Source organism: Anguilla anguilla, chromosome 4 (genome assembly GCF_013347855.1).
Source record: "Anguilla anguilla isolate fAngAng1 chromosome 4, fAngAng1.pri, whole genome shotgun sequence".
Classification (NCBI taxonomy): Eukaryota; Metazoa; Chordata; class Actinopteri; order Anguilliformes; family Anguillidae; genus Anguilla; species Anguilla anguilla.
In genome coordinates this window covers 43,688,610-43,705,076 of record NC_049204.1, presented here as the reverse complement: position 1 = coordinate 43,705,076, position 16,467 = coordinate 43,688,610, and the positions used below count along the sequence as shown (strand labels likewise).

Below are 16,467 nucleotides of genomic sequence, written 5' to 3'. Positions count from 1 at the left end.
ATTGTGGCATGTGCACAAAGGGGTTAATAAACATCATCAATAAAAGTTGACAGAAAGAACTATTCATCATCATTACACAAGTGGTCTCTTAGTATTCAAGTAAAAGATGAAAACTGTAACAACAGACCCCATATGGCTTTCTTCAACATGCTGAATTCAGAATGTGTGTAGCATAATGGGTAAGGAGGTGGTCTTGTAACCTGAAGGTTGCAGGTTCAATTCCCCAGTAGTAGTTCCCCTTGAGCAAGGTACTTAACCTGCATTGCTTCAGTATATATCCAGCTGTATAAATGGATGCAATGTAAATGCTATAGACAAAAGTTGTGTAAGTTGCTCTGGATAAGAGCATCTGCTATATGCCTGTAATGTAATGTAATGTAGTCTATGCTGTAGGTTTCGTATACACTTCTAAGCTTGTGTACAATTTATCTTGGCCCACTCAATATTTTCACGGCTTACTAATTTGCTTACTAATAACTTTATATGCAATAATAATTTAAATAATTTAAATGGACTTTATTGTCAATCATGACTTAATTGTAACTTTCCCTTTGCTAGCCCCCCCACCTCAAAACTTGTTCTGGCACCACTGCACTTAACCCCCCTGGTTCTGAACTTTTCTAACCTGAAATTTTTTTTTGCCATTTTTCTCTCATTTTCTCCCCAATTTAGTCGTTATACCAATTCCCCGTGTGTATCATGGTCCTGGTCGATGCGCTATCCTCTGTTGGTCTGGGGAGGGTGTAGACTACCACATGCCTCCTCCAATACACGTGGAGTCGCCAGCCGCTTCTTTTCACCTGACAGCGAGGAGTTTCACTGGGAGAGCGTAACGCGTGCGGAGGTTCACGCTATCTCCCCCAGATCCCCTCCCTGCTGAACAGGCGCCCCAACCAGGAGTCTGAACAGGAGTCGCTAATGCAATGATCAGGACTCATTCCCTCACCGGCTTCTCACCCGCGAACACTGCCAATTGTGTTTGTAGGAATGTCTGACCAAGCCGGAAGTGCTGCAGTGGATGTGACCTAGTGGAGTTCATGTGATGCCGTGGATGTGACGCAGCAGAGTGTGTGTGATGCAGTGAAGCTGCTATCCAGTATTGCAGTAAGGAAATGCAGTGCTGAAATCAGCATTATGTGGAAAAACAGTGCATCCTCCCCTCACTCACCTCCACCACCTCTGTGACAAGCGCCCCGGCTCCAGTGGTGTACAGGGGGAACAGGATGAGAGGAAGTAACAATAGGAAGCTCAAAGCGACCACACACAGCATGAAGTTATGCCACACCCCTGTAGAAACACCATAGTTATAACAAACCCTTACATAAACGCAGAAACGTACTGCAACACAATGTGTGTACAACAAACAGGAACACACACAAGTTGGCAAGGATTTTACCTGGACAGAATAGGGGCAGTTGTGTGACACGCCTGCACAGAATATAAACAGCTATGTGACTAGCTTTCACAAAATAAACACAGTACACACAGCAGTGTGACGTATTTGCACAGATGTGACACACCAGCACAGAACATGCACAGTTGTGTGACTTACCTGTACAAAATATGCACAGCTGTGTGACGTACCTGCACAGAATATGAGCAGCTGTAACGTACACTATCGGTAAAAAGTTTTTGAACACCCCCATTTTTCCAGTTTTATTTAAATTTAAGCAGCTCAAGTCCAGTGAATGACCTGAAATGGTACAAAGTAAGTGGCAAAATGCCAAAAGTTAAAAAAAATAAATAAATAAAGATTAAGTTACCAAAAACAGAAAAAGAATGTAAATTTCAGAGTTATTAAAAAGGCCTTTTTCAGGGAGCAAGTAATGGGTTAACAACTTACAGCTTTTCTGCAGCAATGGAAGTAAATTAAGCCTTGAAAGTTGATGCAAACAATTCCTACAGGTGTCCAACTTTTGTTGATTACTTACAAACCCTGTGTATAAAATCAGTGTTGGAACAGACTGTATTACTACACCCTCAGAAGCATTATTTGGACAATATTGCACTGCAGGAAGTAGCATATTGCTATCATAATGGCGAGAAAAAGGTGATTAACAAAGGAAGACAGACAGACCATTATAACCCTTAAAAGTGTAGGTTTTTCCTTAAGAGAAAATGCAAAGAAAGCCAAGGTGTCAATGAGTACAGTTTCCTACACCATTGAAAGGCACTTGGAAACTGGAGGAAACTCTGACAGGAAGAGGTTCGGCAGGCCCAAAGCCACAACAGAATCAGAAAACAAGTTTCTGAGAGTCAACAGCTTGCGTGATAGGCGGCTCACAGGGCAACAGCTCCAAGCACAGCTTAACAGTGGTCGAAGTAAGCAAGTCTCAGTTGCAACAAGGAGAGAAGACTTTGAGATGCTGGTTTGACCGGTCGACTGACAGTACGAAAGCCATCGCTAAAATGGCTAAATAAGAAAAATAGGCTTGCCTAGGCCATGAAGTACCAGCAGTGGACTACTGAAGACTATAAGAAGGTCTTATGGACCGATGAATCAAAACTTGAAATCTTCGGTTCATCACGCAGGGTTTTTGTACAGCGTCAAGTAGGTGAAAGGATAGTTCCTCAGTGTGTGACACCAACTGTCAAACATGGAGGAGGAAGTGTGATGGTCTGGGGCTCTTTTGCTGGATCCAGTGTTGACGACTTGCACAGAGTGACTGGACACCCTGAATCGAAAGGGCTACCACAGCATTTTGCAGCGCCATGCAATACCCTCTGGTTAATGCCTAGTTGGTCAGGGGTTCATCCTACAGCAAGATAATGACTCAGAACATACCTCCAGGCTATGTCAGAACTATCTTAGAAGAAAAGAACAAGACAGTAGGCTTCAAATCATGGAATAGCCGGCACAGTCTCCGGACTTAAACCCCATCAAGCTGGTTTGAGTTGAACTGGACAGAAGGGGGAAAGCAAAGCAACCTACAAGTGCAACACATTTGTGGGAACTTCTGCAACAGTGTTGGGAAGATTTTTCTGAACAATATTTTATTTCCATTGTAGAACGAATGCCACGAGTGTGTTCAGGTGTTATATCTGCAAAAGGTGGCCAATTTGATGAGTCAAAAAATTGAATAAATTGTGTTAAACAGAACGATTCCACGATTTCTTTTTTTAATATCCAATTGTTTATTTGTTCTATGCTTTAATTTCAGAGTACATTGAGATAACCGTGTAAATTTCAATAAAAACTGGAAAAATGGAGGTGTTCTAAAACTTTTGATCGGTAGTATACCTGCACATAATTTGCACAGATGTGACACACCAGCACAGAATATGCGCAGTTCTGTGACTTATCTGCACAGAACATGCACAGCTGTGTGACTTACCTGTACAAAATATGCACAACTGTGTGATGAACCTGCACAGAATATGCACAGCTATGTGACGTACTGGCACAGAATATGCGCAGCTATGTGACGTACCGGCACAGAATATTCACAGATATATGGAGTACCGGCACAGAATATACGCAGCTATGTGACGTACCTGCACAGAATATGCACAGCTGTGTGACATACCTGCACAGAATATGCACAGCTGTGCAACTTACCTGCACAAAATAAGCACAGCAGTGACATAACTGCACAGAATACATATACAGTGGGCTACAGAATTATTGGCACCCTTAATAAAAATTAAGAAAAAAGGCTGCATATAATAAATGACACAGATGATAATCTATATGTTTTGTTCAAACATGGGAAAACTATATACTTTTATTTCAATACATTTACTCTCATGCTTCAATGTTTTTTTATTAAGTAATCTTTTTTTTCTGAAAACCATAGGTGCCATAATTATTAGCACCCCTAACAATTATTGTAAGTAAAATCAAACAAAATGAAATTGGCAATACAATTGGCAATACAAATCTTAGCGCAAAGCCCCTAGTGGTCGGCACGCCAGCGTGCCGAGATGACTAAACTCAGACATTCGGTGCTACTGCAACCAACGTATGAGTTAAAAACAGAAATGCATTGTTTTAGTTTCATTAGTAGACGATACACGACAACTATGCCGAATACGGAGTTTAGCAGTGCCACCATTGTCGCTCTGGTCGTTCATTTAACACGCACACCCTACCTGCAGTCTCATCTACAAAACACCCCCCACCCCTTCACATAATGGACAATATTGTCTATCTTGGAATTCATAAAAAAATTATTTCACCTCTAAAAAATCGTATTCCGTCATAGCAACAAGATAAACCCGACAATAGCCCTAAGATATGCCTATACAGCAGTGAAAACGCTGCTCACTGAATAACGAAATAAACGAGAAAAAGTTTTAAAAAATGATACCATGTCATTCTACAGTCAATATCTGGGACTAAATACAACCTTACCATTGGTTTTACGCATAGAGATGTCCCTTTTGAGACTGAGTGGTCATATATTGTCTTGGACAATCCGTTTGGGAAATATATGCGCATGTGTGATGCCTGGGCACCTTCCAAATTAGCTGCGCGTAATACCAAACCTGTTGTTTACGGCGTCGTCACTCTTTTTAGTACAGTCTGGCTTGATTGACAATTCATTTATTCAGTAGGTGAGAGTATAAGCTTTCTAACGATGTATAACATGTCTAATTCTGCTTTTGGAATAGCGTTTTATAGGTCAGTGTAACCGAAAATATTCTTAGCATCGCATTCACTTACGCACTCGCTCTGTGGTAGCTGCACCTAACGAAACGCGGTCAACGATTTTTTGTAATTTCTTGGAAAATACAATTATTATTGAGGACTTCTGGACATAGCTAAGCCATATGTTTGCTGATAGACCTAGCTGACATCGCTTTCTGGAGCAAAACAGAAGCGAATAGAACAGTATCATTGATACTGTCTCTGTGCCCTTCTACTGAACATAGATGAGATTTCATCATTGCTATGTAAGTATTACTGCTCAAAATATTTTGGTTATATACATTATTTTTGAAATTGAGTGTCTTTAAATAGATTAGTGGTGTTATATAATGTGGATATTTCACACTGTAATGTAAGCGTTGGATGGTAGTGTAATAGTTTATATGAAGCATGCAACAGTGATGACGTAAGAGTTGGAACATTGCCAAAACTTGGTGGACAGTTGAAAATTGTTTTCATGTCGTCCCATCCCCATACAAGAAAACATACGAGAGTACAGAGTATAGAAATACATACAAGAGTTAATTATTACACATTTAGGTACTGTACCGCATTGTGTGACAATATTTTTGCATTCGTTTTTAAATCTGATAGCAATGTTTCATCTTAAACCTTCATAAGGGGCTCGTTTATATGAAAAAAAAACATTTTATTTAATTTTGGAGAGATTTTGGATATGTTTCTGGACCCCTAGCTATTGTAGACCACTGTATGGACTGAAAGCTTGTAATTCTGACTTGAAAACAGTGATTTGTAGTGAAATACATGAATACGTTGTGATTCACAGCAATGCATAATTTAGACATTTTGGATAGATTTGGAGATGCTGGGTACACTGCTTAGTTTTTGCTTCATACATCTATAGTAGTTCTACATATCCATCCTTAGATTTTATGAACTTGTGGTCAAGAAGTTTTTGTTTTGATCCAGCATATGTATAGTTTAACCTGCTGTATATATGCAATCTCTCAGTACTTCATTGCAAACTAAAAAAGTGCAAATTCATTTTTGATTTTTTGTCTAGACAATTGCATTTGAGGCACTTTATTTCTTCCAAAATTATGAATATAAACTAATCTGCATTAGTATTGTAAATTGTACAAATGTCTTGCTTCATTTAAGCCATTTTTCAAGTCTCTGCGATATACACATCTGGAGTTAAAAAGCTTTAAATAGGGTACCCCCTAAATGGGCAAGGATTGGCAAGATTTGGCATGTGCGCTAAGTTAATCCTGCCATCAGTCTGTCGCTGGCCCGCGCCGGGCCCCCATCAAAAAAGACACTTGGCCGCGCGGCCGCCAGCCCCCGTCAAAAGATACTTGCCACCGGGCCTAACAACTTTTCTGGGGGATACCCTGAATTACATCAAAAATCTAAAACTAGTCTGAACTTTAGAGGGGGATCCATAAGCGCAAACCCAAAGATATCAATGATTCTGAAAAGTTCTACATGGAGCAATGGTCAAAAATCCCTCCAATTGTGTTCTCTAACCTTATCACAAATTATAGGAAAAGACTCATGGCTGTCATCTTTGCCAGGGGTGTTTTCACAAAGTATTAAACCAGGGGTGCCAATAATTGTGGAATCTGTTTTTTGGGGAAATATTCTTTTTATTTAAAAGATTTAAGACTTTGGTTGATACCAATGAATCATTAATCAAGCACACTAGTTTACACGTTGGAAAAAAAAAGCTTATGTCAATAACTATTATTTTTTAGTTTAGCTTTTTTTTGTGCATATTTATCAAGGATGCCAATAATTCTGGAGCCCACTGTAGCTGTGTGACTTACCTGCACAGAATATGCGCAGCTGCTGGATGGGGGAAATGAGCTGCAGGTGTGTGGTAAACAGATCCACGAAGGCCCCAGGGTAGATCACAAATACGAACATCCCGAAACCATTGAGTCTCACCTGTTCCCTGCAAACACAATTTCCCCATTATCATCAGCATAATCTTCCTCTTCATCATCATAATTGTCATCATCACCACTCAGTCTCCTCACCTAAGTGCTGCCACTCCATGGCCAAACTCATGAATGACCCCGCTGATCAGGATAGCAATGAAGAAATAGGCCAGCTGACTGACGGGAAGGTTCACACCAGGTACCTGGTGATGTCAACATGGCAAGAGGGAAAGAGACAATCACAAATCAGTAAGAGTAATGATATGTCACATCCACCACCCCACTGTTAATCCTCTCCTCTTGTCTTCTTGTCCACTGTCAGCCAATGGCAAGCCACCTCACTGGTTACTGAGACCTATCAGCCAATGGCAGTTCCAGTGGTTCTGCGATCCATTTTGGGCACAGCACCAGAAACTGGTCACTATTAAGAAAGGAATTGAACCTGCTTGCCTGCTGTACAGACTACAGAACCACTTGCATAGAAGGTGTTTTCAGACTCACCACAACTTGGAGCACCTGCTCGTTGGAGCCCTCAGGGCTCTCAGATATCATCTGGGCGAGAGTCTGCAGCAGTGTGCGGGTCAGCAAAACCACTGACCCAAACATGAACACCACTCCAAAAACCATTCCCGTGCTAAACCTGTAACATACTCACACATTAATACCATAAGGTTACACACAGACCTTAAAGTTCACTTTCCAGAGTTTTGTTTATTAAAGATTATTTTTTAGTTTTTAAGTGGCCCAGACAGTTTTTTGGTTATTTTACATATGAAGAAAGGATTATGATCTGCTGGATTTACAGTGGCTGGTATAGGGGCATTCACAGGTTTTTGATTCAGATACCAGCGTTATTTTCCCCACACATTATTTCGCTGAGGTCACTAACCTAAAATTTGGATTTGAATAATTTACAAGAGTAAATGTACAGCATTCCTAATTTGAATATTTTCACTAATGAAACTGATCATGACTAGGACAGCAGTTAATCTAGGGAATGAGACCCAAAATTATTTCAACTTTCATTACCATTTAAATACCCACTTGGTCACTGTAGGCACTGGTCTGTCACAATCACTTTAATTATAGTTAGTGATCAATTGTGACCCAAATAAAAGCACTTGGTTGACATTATACACCAAGGCCATGTTTCATTCGCTTTAAACAATCCAAAATAAATTTGATGAGTATCTTATCAAATTATCTCAATAAAATTTGAGCTTACTCATAAAACATGAATTACGATTTTGGTTAATTATTCTATGATTGAATTAACTCTGATAACTGCGCACACCTGCTCTGCTATAAAGGAGAGATGAATCGTATGCCGAAAAACGGACCATATCCCTTAGATAAACACAAAGAGAGGTGGTGCTGACCTTTTTGCAGGACAACGCAATGCATACAAGACACTTGCCTGATTGCGCGGTACGCTGTACTGCCTTCTATTTTCTTTGACTTCAACGATTGCTCATTTCTCATTTTATGTCTTAAATTTTTGTCTCTGCCTTGTTTTATTTTCCTTATTTTACAACTGCATTTATGGTGTAATATTGTATCCTGCTTATTGGTTTTATTTTGCTTTTCTCCTCAAATGTGAAGTATTTTGCATTGCATTTTATGTATGAAACAAATGAACAAAGTTTCTTATAATATTTTCTTTGTCACCAAAAGCATATAAAAATGAACCAGCAAAATCAGCAGCACTCAATCACAATCAGCAGCACTTAAAGACAATCGTACAAGTGCCTTAAAGGATCATGTCGGTCTCTAAAAACATGCTCCCTTCTAAATGCTCTTCTTAAAATGATTTTCGTTCATCAACAAGAACCTTGCATTAATTTCTGCCGCTGGTATACGTGGGATTTCTAGGCTATATTTAGGCTATGTTCATTTCATCCAGCTGACTTAAACATAAACCTGCAGTTTTGCAGGTTTGGGCTTAAGACTCTGTTCCCCCAGTAACAAGTCTGGCTAAATTTCAAAATCACTTTGTGAAACTGAAAATCCAGAGTTTATCCCAAAATGTCAACAAATTAATTGCGTTAACGGAGTTAGCCACATATGTGAAACCGGCCACAAGTAGAGAAAGGAATGTGACGTGGAAGGAATGTGAAACAAAAAAAGTAATTGAGAATTGTTCTGTACGTTGTATTTATTCTGCAAGGAAAATCTATTCCATCTGATTTAAGTTATTCTCGCCAGCAGAGTGTGCCTTAAAGCTATAAGTTCAGCCGTAGATAGCAATTCCTATAGAGCTTTAAGTTTGATATTCAGCTATTTTACTGCATTTGACTAAGACAATGCAAGGTGCACACTGAAAGGATGCAATGAATCCTTCAAAGGCTTAATGTCAAATGCAGTTTATTTAACTTTCTCACATTGTGGCACTCACCAGGAGATGTTTAGTCTAGCAATTTCCCAAAGCTTGAGAAAGTTGTCAGAATACTAAAACAGATTTGAAGCACTGTCCAGGCAGAAAGTTGTGCTACACAGCACTTCCAAGGACCACAAGAGGGTGAGGGTAAAACTTTATCATAAAACCATGTCAACTAGAAGGGGCAGTAGGGCATTCTTTTGAAGAATGTACTCTATCATTTCCACTACTTCCACTTCTGCTCCAGATTTGAGCATCTGGAAATGGACATCACACCGAATATTCTGGAAATTGTTGCGCAACAGGAGTAGAGAGATCACAAAACATGAAACATACAATAAGGTTAAACAACTGAGTCAAAGGTTCAGGCATAAACATCGCATTTTTATTTCATTTGAGTCCATTTGTTGAAGCTTGTCATTTTAAGCCCATACTGCAAACCATTTTATTGTTTTTTCCTCTTTAACCCCTAAACCCACAAAAGCCCCTATAACAGCCATTGTAAAGCTATCAGGTCATTAAGACAGTTATGTAAAAAATAGTACTTAATAGTACTAGTAATAGTAAATAGTACTTTCGTACTTAGGACTGACGTTTCATTTAACACAAAAAACTAAACAGGGCTGAAAAGGCAGTGCTTGGAGAACAGCTTCTCAGAGTGCTAATGTGCTACAGCAGAAAGGTTTGTCTGGTCAGAAGAGGGCACCACAGGGGCATTTCCCAACTTTGTCCAGAGGTCAAACGGTACAGTTGAGGCCAAATGTTTCCTGTGTTAAGTCAATTAGGGTATCTACTTTATTTTTGTATTACATTACATTACATTACAGGCATTTAGCAGACGCTCTTATCCAGAGCGACGTACAACAAGTGCATTGTAAGAGGTAATAGCTAAGAGACATATTTATTTCAGCTTTTATGTACAATATCAGATTTTCAGTGGGTCAAAAGTTTACATACACTTTGTTAGTATTTGGTGGTATTGCCTTTTAATTGCTTAACTTGAATCAAATGCTTGGGGTTGCTTCAAGCTTCTCACAATACTTTGCCGAATTTTTTGCCCATTCCTCTTGACAGAACTTGTGTAACTCAGGCAGGTCTGTGGGCCTCCTTGTTCGGACACGCTTTTTCAGTTCAGTTCTATGGGATTCAGGTCAGGGCTTTGTGATGGCCAGCCCAATAGTTTCACTTTGTTGTCTATAAGCCATTTTTTTTTAAACTTTGGAGGTATGCTTAGGATCATTGTCCTGCTGGAAGTTGCGACCAAGTTTTAACTTTCTAGCTGATGTCTTGAGGTGTTGCTTCAGTATTTCAAAATAATCCTCCTTCCTCATGATGCCATCTATTGTGTGGTCCCAAGATTTCTATATTTGCATACAATTGTTTGTACAGATGCTCATGGTACCTTCAATTGTTTGGAAATTGCACCTAAGGAGGAACCGGAGGTCCACTATTTTTTTCTGAGGTCTTGGCTGAGTTGCTTGGATTTTCCCATGGCATCAAGGGCAAAAAGAGGTAATTTTAAATTATGTCAATTGGCCAATCAGAAGCTTCTAAAAAGTCATTATATCAATTTCTGGAATCTTCCAGACTGTTTAAAGAGACAGTCAACTTGGTGTATGTAAACTTTTGACCCACTGGAATTCTGATATAGTGAATTAAAGCTGAAATAAACCTGTCTCTAATCAATTGTTTTAAAATTACCTCTGATGTGAAAAAAGTAGATGGCCTAATTGACTTGCTACAAGAAGTATATGGTAACATGAAATGTGCAGAGTTGTGACAAACTGAGTTTGAATATCTTTAGCCTAGGTGTATGTAAACCTTTGGCCTCAACTGTACTTCCCAGGGTTTTGTTCCAATAGCTTATAAATATTTATGATCAGGCACACAACAGAGCAAAGTGTAATCTGAACACAATAAAAGAGTCAGTATTTACACTTTGGCCATGAGAGAAACAAAGCAATCCAAGAGCAGGAAAACACATACTTACCACAGGAACAGGAAATGAGGGTTGAGACGCGCACACTTGGCAAACAACCAGTTGAAGAGCCCTGTTTGCCAGCGAATGTGGAAGGGGGACAGGGCCAGCCCATTGGACGACAGCCAGCTCTCGTAACCAATCTTCACACGGCTGGAGGACTATGGGATTGTGCAGAAGTTGACAAAAATCAGCTGAGCACATAAATCCAAGCCAGACAACTTTCACAAACTTTTCCCTTTCCAATGATTTTTTTGGGGGCATAGCTCAGTTAACCACTACTCTAAATTCATCATAGAATCCTCAGGACATGAAGTGTTCATGTACAAACATCCCATGTTATCTATGTAGCTTGTCTTTTTCCCACCTAGAACACTAATCAGATTAACAAAAAAAAAAAGAAAATAATAATACTGTAATGTAATGTAAGTTAATGTAACAAGGACTGTTAAACCAAAAACAAGGTGGAAATGCATAGATGCACCTTACCCATCAGTATTTGGACAGTGACACAATCTCTGTTATTTTGACACTGTATTCCAGCACGTTGGATTTGAAATTAAACAATAAATATGAGGATAAAGTGCAGAACGATAGCTTTAATTTGAGGTTATTTACATCCATATTGGGTGAACCAAGTAGGAAAAGATATAAAATTATTTATTTCCTGTAGCATTCCTGCATAAACAGCAATGCTAATGGAAACCTGACCTTAAATCTTGTCATTTGTCATGCTAAAGGTGTGTGCTCTATCAACCATGTGACACCATTAACAAGCAAAAAAAAAAAAAAAAAAAAAAAAAAAAAAAAGGGATCAACCTTGAAAAATGCTGCTTTTTCGATATGTCTCGACATGATCCAAGCCTGATTTACAGGATGGTGTGGGCGTATACTTAAATACATGAAAAAAAGGATGGTCAGGGAATGCCATTGATATTTAAATTAGTTTAAAGACACCACACATAAACAAACACACATGGTAGTGTTTGCTTTGTTGCACACTGTAATTCTCGGCAGCCAATGTAGCCAGTTATCGCATCTGAAACTGGCACCAGTAATATTTCAATGGTGAGGCCATGTATATGAGCCTGAGGAGTCTGATCAACCACAAGATATGTCCTCGTGGCAGATGCCTTGCTACATTCTGCAAAACTAGTTGTCTTTTTTAAAATCACAGAATAAGGTAATGCCTTTGGAAGAATACATTACATATTTGGATATCCCCCTTTCTAATCATGTATGTAAGTCAGATTGTACACAACAGCCAGCAGGTTGGATTAACTAAAGACAAAAAGTTTGCAAAGCATTTTAACTAGGAATTTATGCAAATGTTTTTAAAAATGGTTGGGGTAATGTCTACCAGTACTCCCAAATAAGTATCATTGCAAATTCATGTTTTTGGTTAACCTTAAAACATGTTTTCATCTAGATTTAAAGACCCTGTGCAGTCAAAATCATGATTTTAAAATGCTTATATTATGACCAAAGACTATAAGTTTACTTACACATTGATGTTAAAAGTATTTCATACATGTATGTAATGAATTAGATATTTTTTCCTAAAAACTATACAATGCTCGACATTTCCGCCTGGTGGAGTATTTGGTATTGGTGGTTTTGAGACCACATTTGTGACGTCACAAATGTTTCTAATTTCCATTGACCAATGTGTGGTGGCCAAAACATTCACCCAGTATGAAATTTATGTAGTGTGCGCTCCCAAGTTCAAAGCCATTGTTAACATTAACTATCCAGTTCAACAATGCCTTATTGTGTGATTAAAGATTGTGGAGATAGGAATGCATCTTTTCATGCCTTGCCAAAAGATCCAAGTCTCCAAAAGGTGTTGATTATATAGGAAAACAAAACGGTGCACAGTTAGAAATATCAAAGGTGACAAGATTGTGCAGTACACATCAGGGTTTCCGCCAGTGTATTGCAAGTCCGGCGGCTCACTGGGCCTAAGTTGACCCCCCGCCGGGCCTAAGCATCGGGGAATTATTATTATTATTATTTTTTTTTTTAATGTATTTTTAAGATGTTTTTTAAACTACAGTTACAGTGGGAAAATCTCACCAGCTGACTCAGTTGAAAAGCTCACCAGCGACATCTGTTGGTTAAAACGTGAATGCACTATAGGAAAACAGCAGGTCTGAGATCAGTATTCTTTACCCTCATTGTGCGTAGAGTGACGTTCAACACCTGACTCTTCCAACTATCACAAGCTAACGTTACCTAGCTTATTTAGTAGGCTAACTAACCTCGTTACAAACTGCGTTATCACTTCATCTCATCGGTAAGTACATTCTTTTTATATTAAGCAGTGTGTAGGTGAACTAGTAGCATGAACGTAACTTTCGATATATTGTAACATTACATGACTTATTAATCTCCATCAAAATAACTTCACTTGTTTATTAAAAACGTTAGCTTGATGAGATTGACATGCACGACAATGTTGTCATAAAAGTTTTCCCCACCGTGAAAACTGCCTGACTTGTTTACATTTTGGACAAATGTGGCTACAGAGTAAATCCATCATTGTTTCCGTCGCAACACTTTCGACACAAGTAATATCGGAAAAAAACCTAAAATTTCTTCTTACGGTGAAGAGTGCCTGACTGGCAACCACAGAAATGTGTTAACACAGCGGCAAAATTAGGCTATATCTAGAAATACCATCTTTGGGGAAAAAATTCTACGGTTGAGGGTCAGGCACTCTTCACAGTAAGAAGAAATTTCAAGATTTTTTCAATATTGCTTGTGTCTAAAGTGCTGTGACGGACACAACTATAGATTTACTCAGGCCACATTTGTCAAAAATGTAAGCATGTCAGGCAGTTTTCACGGTCGGGAAAAATTTATGACAACGTGGTCATGTAGCTAACTTAGCTAGCTAGCCAGACAGTCAGTAACACAGATACTTCCTTTGTGCCATTTAGGGATAATGCCAAGGAGGAAAGGTAGCCTACTGTAAAAGCCAAAAAACCTTAGACAGTTTTTTAAATGTTTAAATGTGCCCAACATTCCAAGGCTTGTTGTAAGATTCAGTAGCCAATCAGGACTCGAATACAAGTTTTTTGTAGAGTGCAAAAACCTTGATATTATTTATTTTCATTCAATTTAATTTATTTGTTGTTGAAAACACAGCATTCCAAGACTGTACTGTTGTCAGATTCTTTGTAAGACCCTGCTATGCTGTAAATAGTTGTTGATTTTTTTTAAATGACTTATTTATAAAAACATTCACATTACGTAGCATTATTTTCACATCTCCAGTCAGCTTTTAGCACTGACTAAATGTAGGGCCCTATGGAATCTGTGTTATAGCTTTTTTAAATTCTGAAATCCGTGATTCCGTCCGTGATTCTGTTATCACAGAAATTATAGGGCCCTACCTTAATGCTGCCATCAGTCTGTCGCTGGCCCTGCCGGGCCCCCGTCAAAAAAAACACTTGGCCGCTGGGCCCTGTCGAAAGATACTTGCCACCGGGCCTAACAACTTTTCTGGGGGAAACCCTGACACATTTTACCCCTGATTAATTCTACAATTATGAACAGAAGAGGATGGGTTTTGCCAAGACAATGTCTCTAAAGCCAGATACTGTGCCAACTATCAAACAAGAATCGATCAAGATAAGGTGTTTGTCCTTTTTTACTTCAGGTGTTTTACACATGCTACCTAGCTCAATGTGCATGAAACGCAACCTAGCTAACTAACCCAACCAGGGAATCCTAGATAGCTTTGATGCTATCGATAATCTAATTAAGCCTTTGCTTAATACGATCAGTTAACGTTAAAGTTACTTAACCTTGATATAGATTATATTGCAAATCATAATGTTAGCCGTCCTAACCTCAGTCAATCAAAAGTGAATGCATAAATAATTAGGACAGAACTGACATGCCCAGCCAGTCTAGAGTCTGCTATATTAAGAAATTCTGGTTTTACATCAAAGCAGGTTTTTTATCTTTTCAAAGTCTAATAAGTAGAAAAAATACATATATATATATTGTAATTTAGTAACTAAAGGAACAATTTAAATGTAAGAAAAGGGAGGCTGCACAGGGACTTTAATATGAAACACAACAATCAATAAAGTTTCAAAACACCATCTTGGAAGTTTTATTTTTCCTTCAAAAGTATATTCCTCATTCACTTTATTGGGGAGCTCCAAGGTTTTTCCGCTTAGAGCACAGGCATGTGGAGTACAGGCCTTACTTACGGGTGTTTACAGCTTAGGTCGGCAGAGGGCATGCTTTCCTGTCTCGTTAAATACGCATGTCTATGGTAAAGCTCCATAAAGCTCGGGATAATAAGCCACAACAAAGACGTCACAGTTTAGCAAGTCCAGTCTGAGAGCCGGTTACTGGGGAGTGGAAAAAAATGGCGGCGTAGATGGCAGTAAAAGGCAGCGCTCATGAAACACGTTCTAAAGATATTAGCTGATAGATTTTTAAGAAAAGACTCTTAGCAGGAAAATAACTACAATTTAAAAGTACTTTCAAGCAAACTTCATAAAGAATCAGCCTATCTTTGAGGAAATCAACATAAATCCATGGCTCATATCAACAACAAACGAAAGTCTGACGCCTCCACAACGGAGTCCCCAAATAAAAACCAAGGTAAAAGTAGAAAACATTTGACGACATCGATATTGCAACGGACATCATTGCCACACTCACAGTAGCAATAAATGAGAGAGCGGATGGTCTACAAAACATGCATTGAGAACTTAAAGGTATCTGTCAAATTTATCAATGCAGAGCTGAAAGACGTAAAAGACAAAATGGCGGAAATCGTCACCAGAATGAACAAAACAGACCAAAAAATCTTAGATCTGGAAAATAAGGTGACGGAATTGTCAAAATATAAAAGACGCTGGGATCTGCGATTGCTAGGGCTGGATGAGGGCAACAGAGAAAACATTTGAGACAAAGTTATCAAGATCTGCCAGGAAACGGTGACAGACTGCAGGGGTAAACTACTCGATGTAGGTAAACGTCCCTATTAAGCCCACGTACCATATAAGCCCACTTGCAACTTCTGAGTTAAATAAAAAAAAACTACATCATCATTTTTTGCTGTGTGATGTTTTTTCGAATGAAGCTGCTTGTTACGTAAATGACACTTTTTATTGTAAGTCAATCACATTTGTCGATATTGAGTTATCGAAGCATATGTGTGGCATGTGCCTGCTGATCCCAGAAGAAGTTGCAAAAAAACTTAGGTGATTTTGGTACCCTCAGAAAATAACATTTTTTGTATATTTCTACTCCTGTTTTTGGAAAGTACTCACTTGTTATCAAAATTTAAGAGATTAGTGTTTTGAATGAGACATATGTTAGAATATTACCTGAATTAGAAATATAGTGTCTTTTGAAATCAAAATATGAGTTTTAGCACACTAGCAAACAGACCACATGCTGCATCAATACAGTAGCTACATAGTATGGTTCATTGCAATGACATAAAGCATGATAAGCATGTATAGTTTATATTTTTGTATGCAGTTTATATTATTATACTGTTAAATAGACAATAAATGTGTATGTT

General features: G+C 38.7%; 1 protein-coding gene across 4 annotated transcripts in view; it reads right to left on the bottom strand.

Moving 5' to 3' along the window:
• The window catches only part of mbtps2 (membrane-bound transcription factor peptidase, site 2), an 80,235-nt gene that overhangs the window by 39,910 nt on the left and 23,858 nt on the right, over positions 1–16,467 (bottom strand). For 3 of the 4 annotated variants that reach the window (XM_035416388.1, XM_035416390.1, XM_035416387.1), the window contains exons 2-6: positions 10,923–11,071; positions 7,057–7,195; positions 6,655–6,758; positions 6,442–6,569; positions 1,169–1,287 (exon numbers count right to left, since the gene is read on the bottom strand). In XM_035416388.1, the coding sequence (XP_035272279.1) occupies positions 1,169–1,287; positions 6,442–6,569; positions 6,655–6,758; positions 7,057–7,195; positions 10,923–11,071 (639 nt within the window). Of the gene's footprint in view, positions 1–1,168; positions 1,288–6,441; positions 6,570–6,654; positions 6,759–7,056; positions 7,206–10,922; positions 11,072–16,467 lie in introns of all 4 variants that reach the window. The other variant, XM_035416389.1, reaches the window with a different exon arrangement.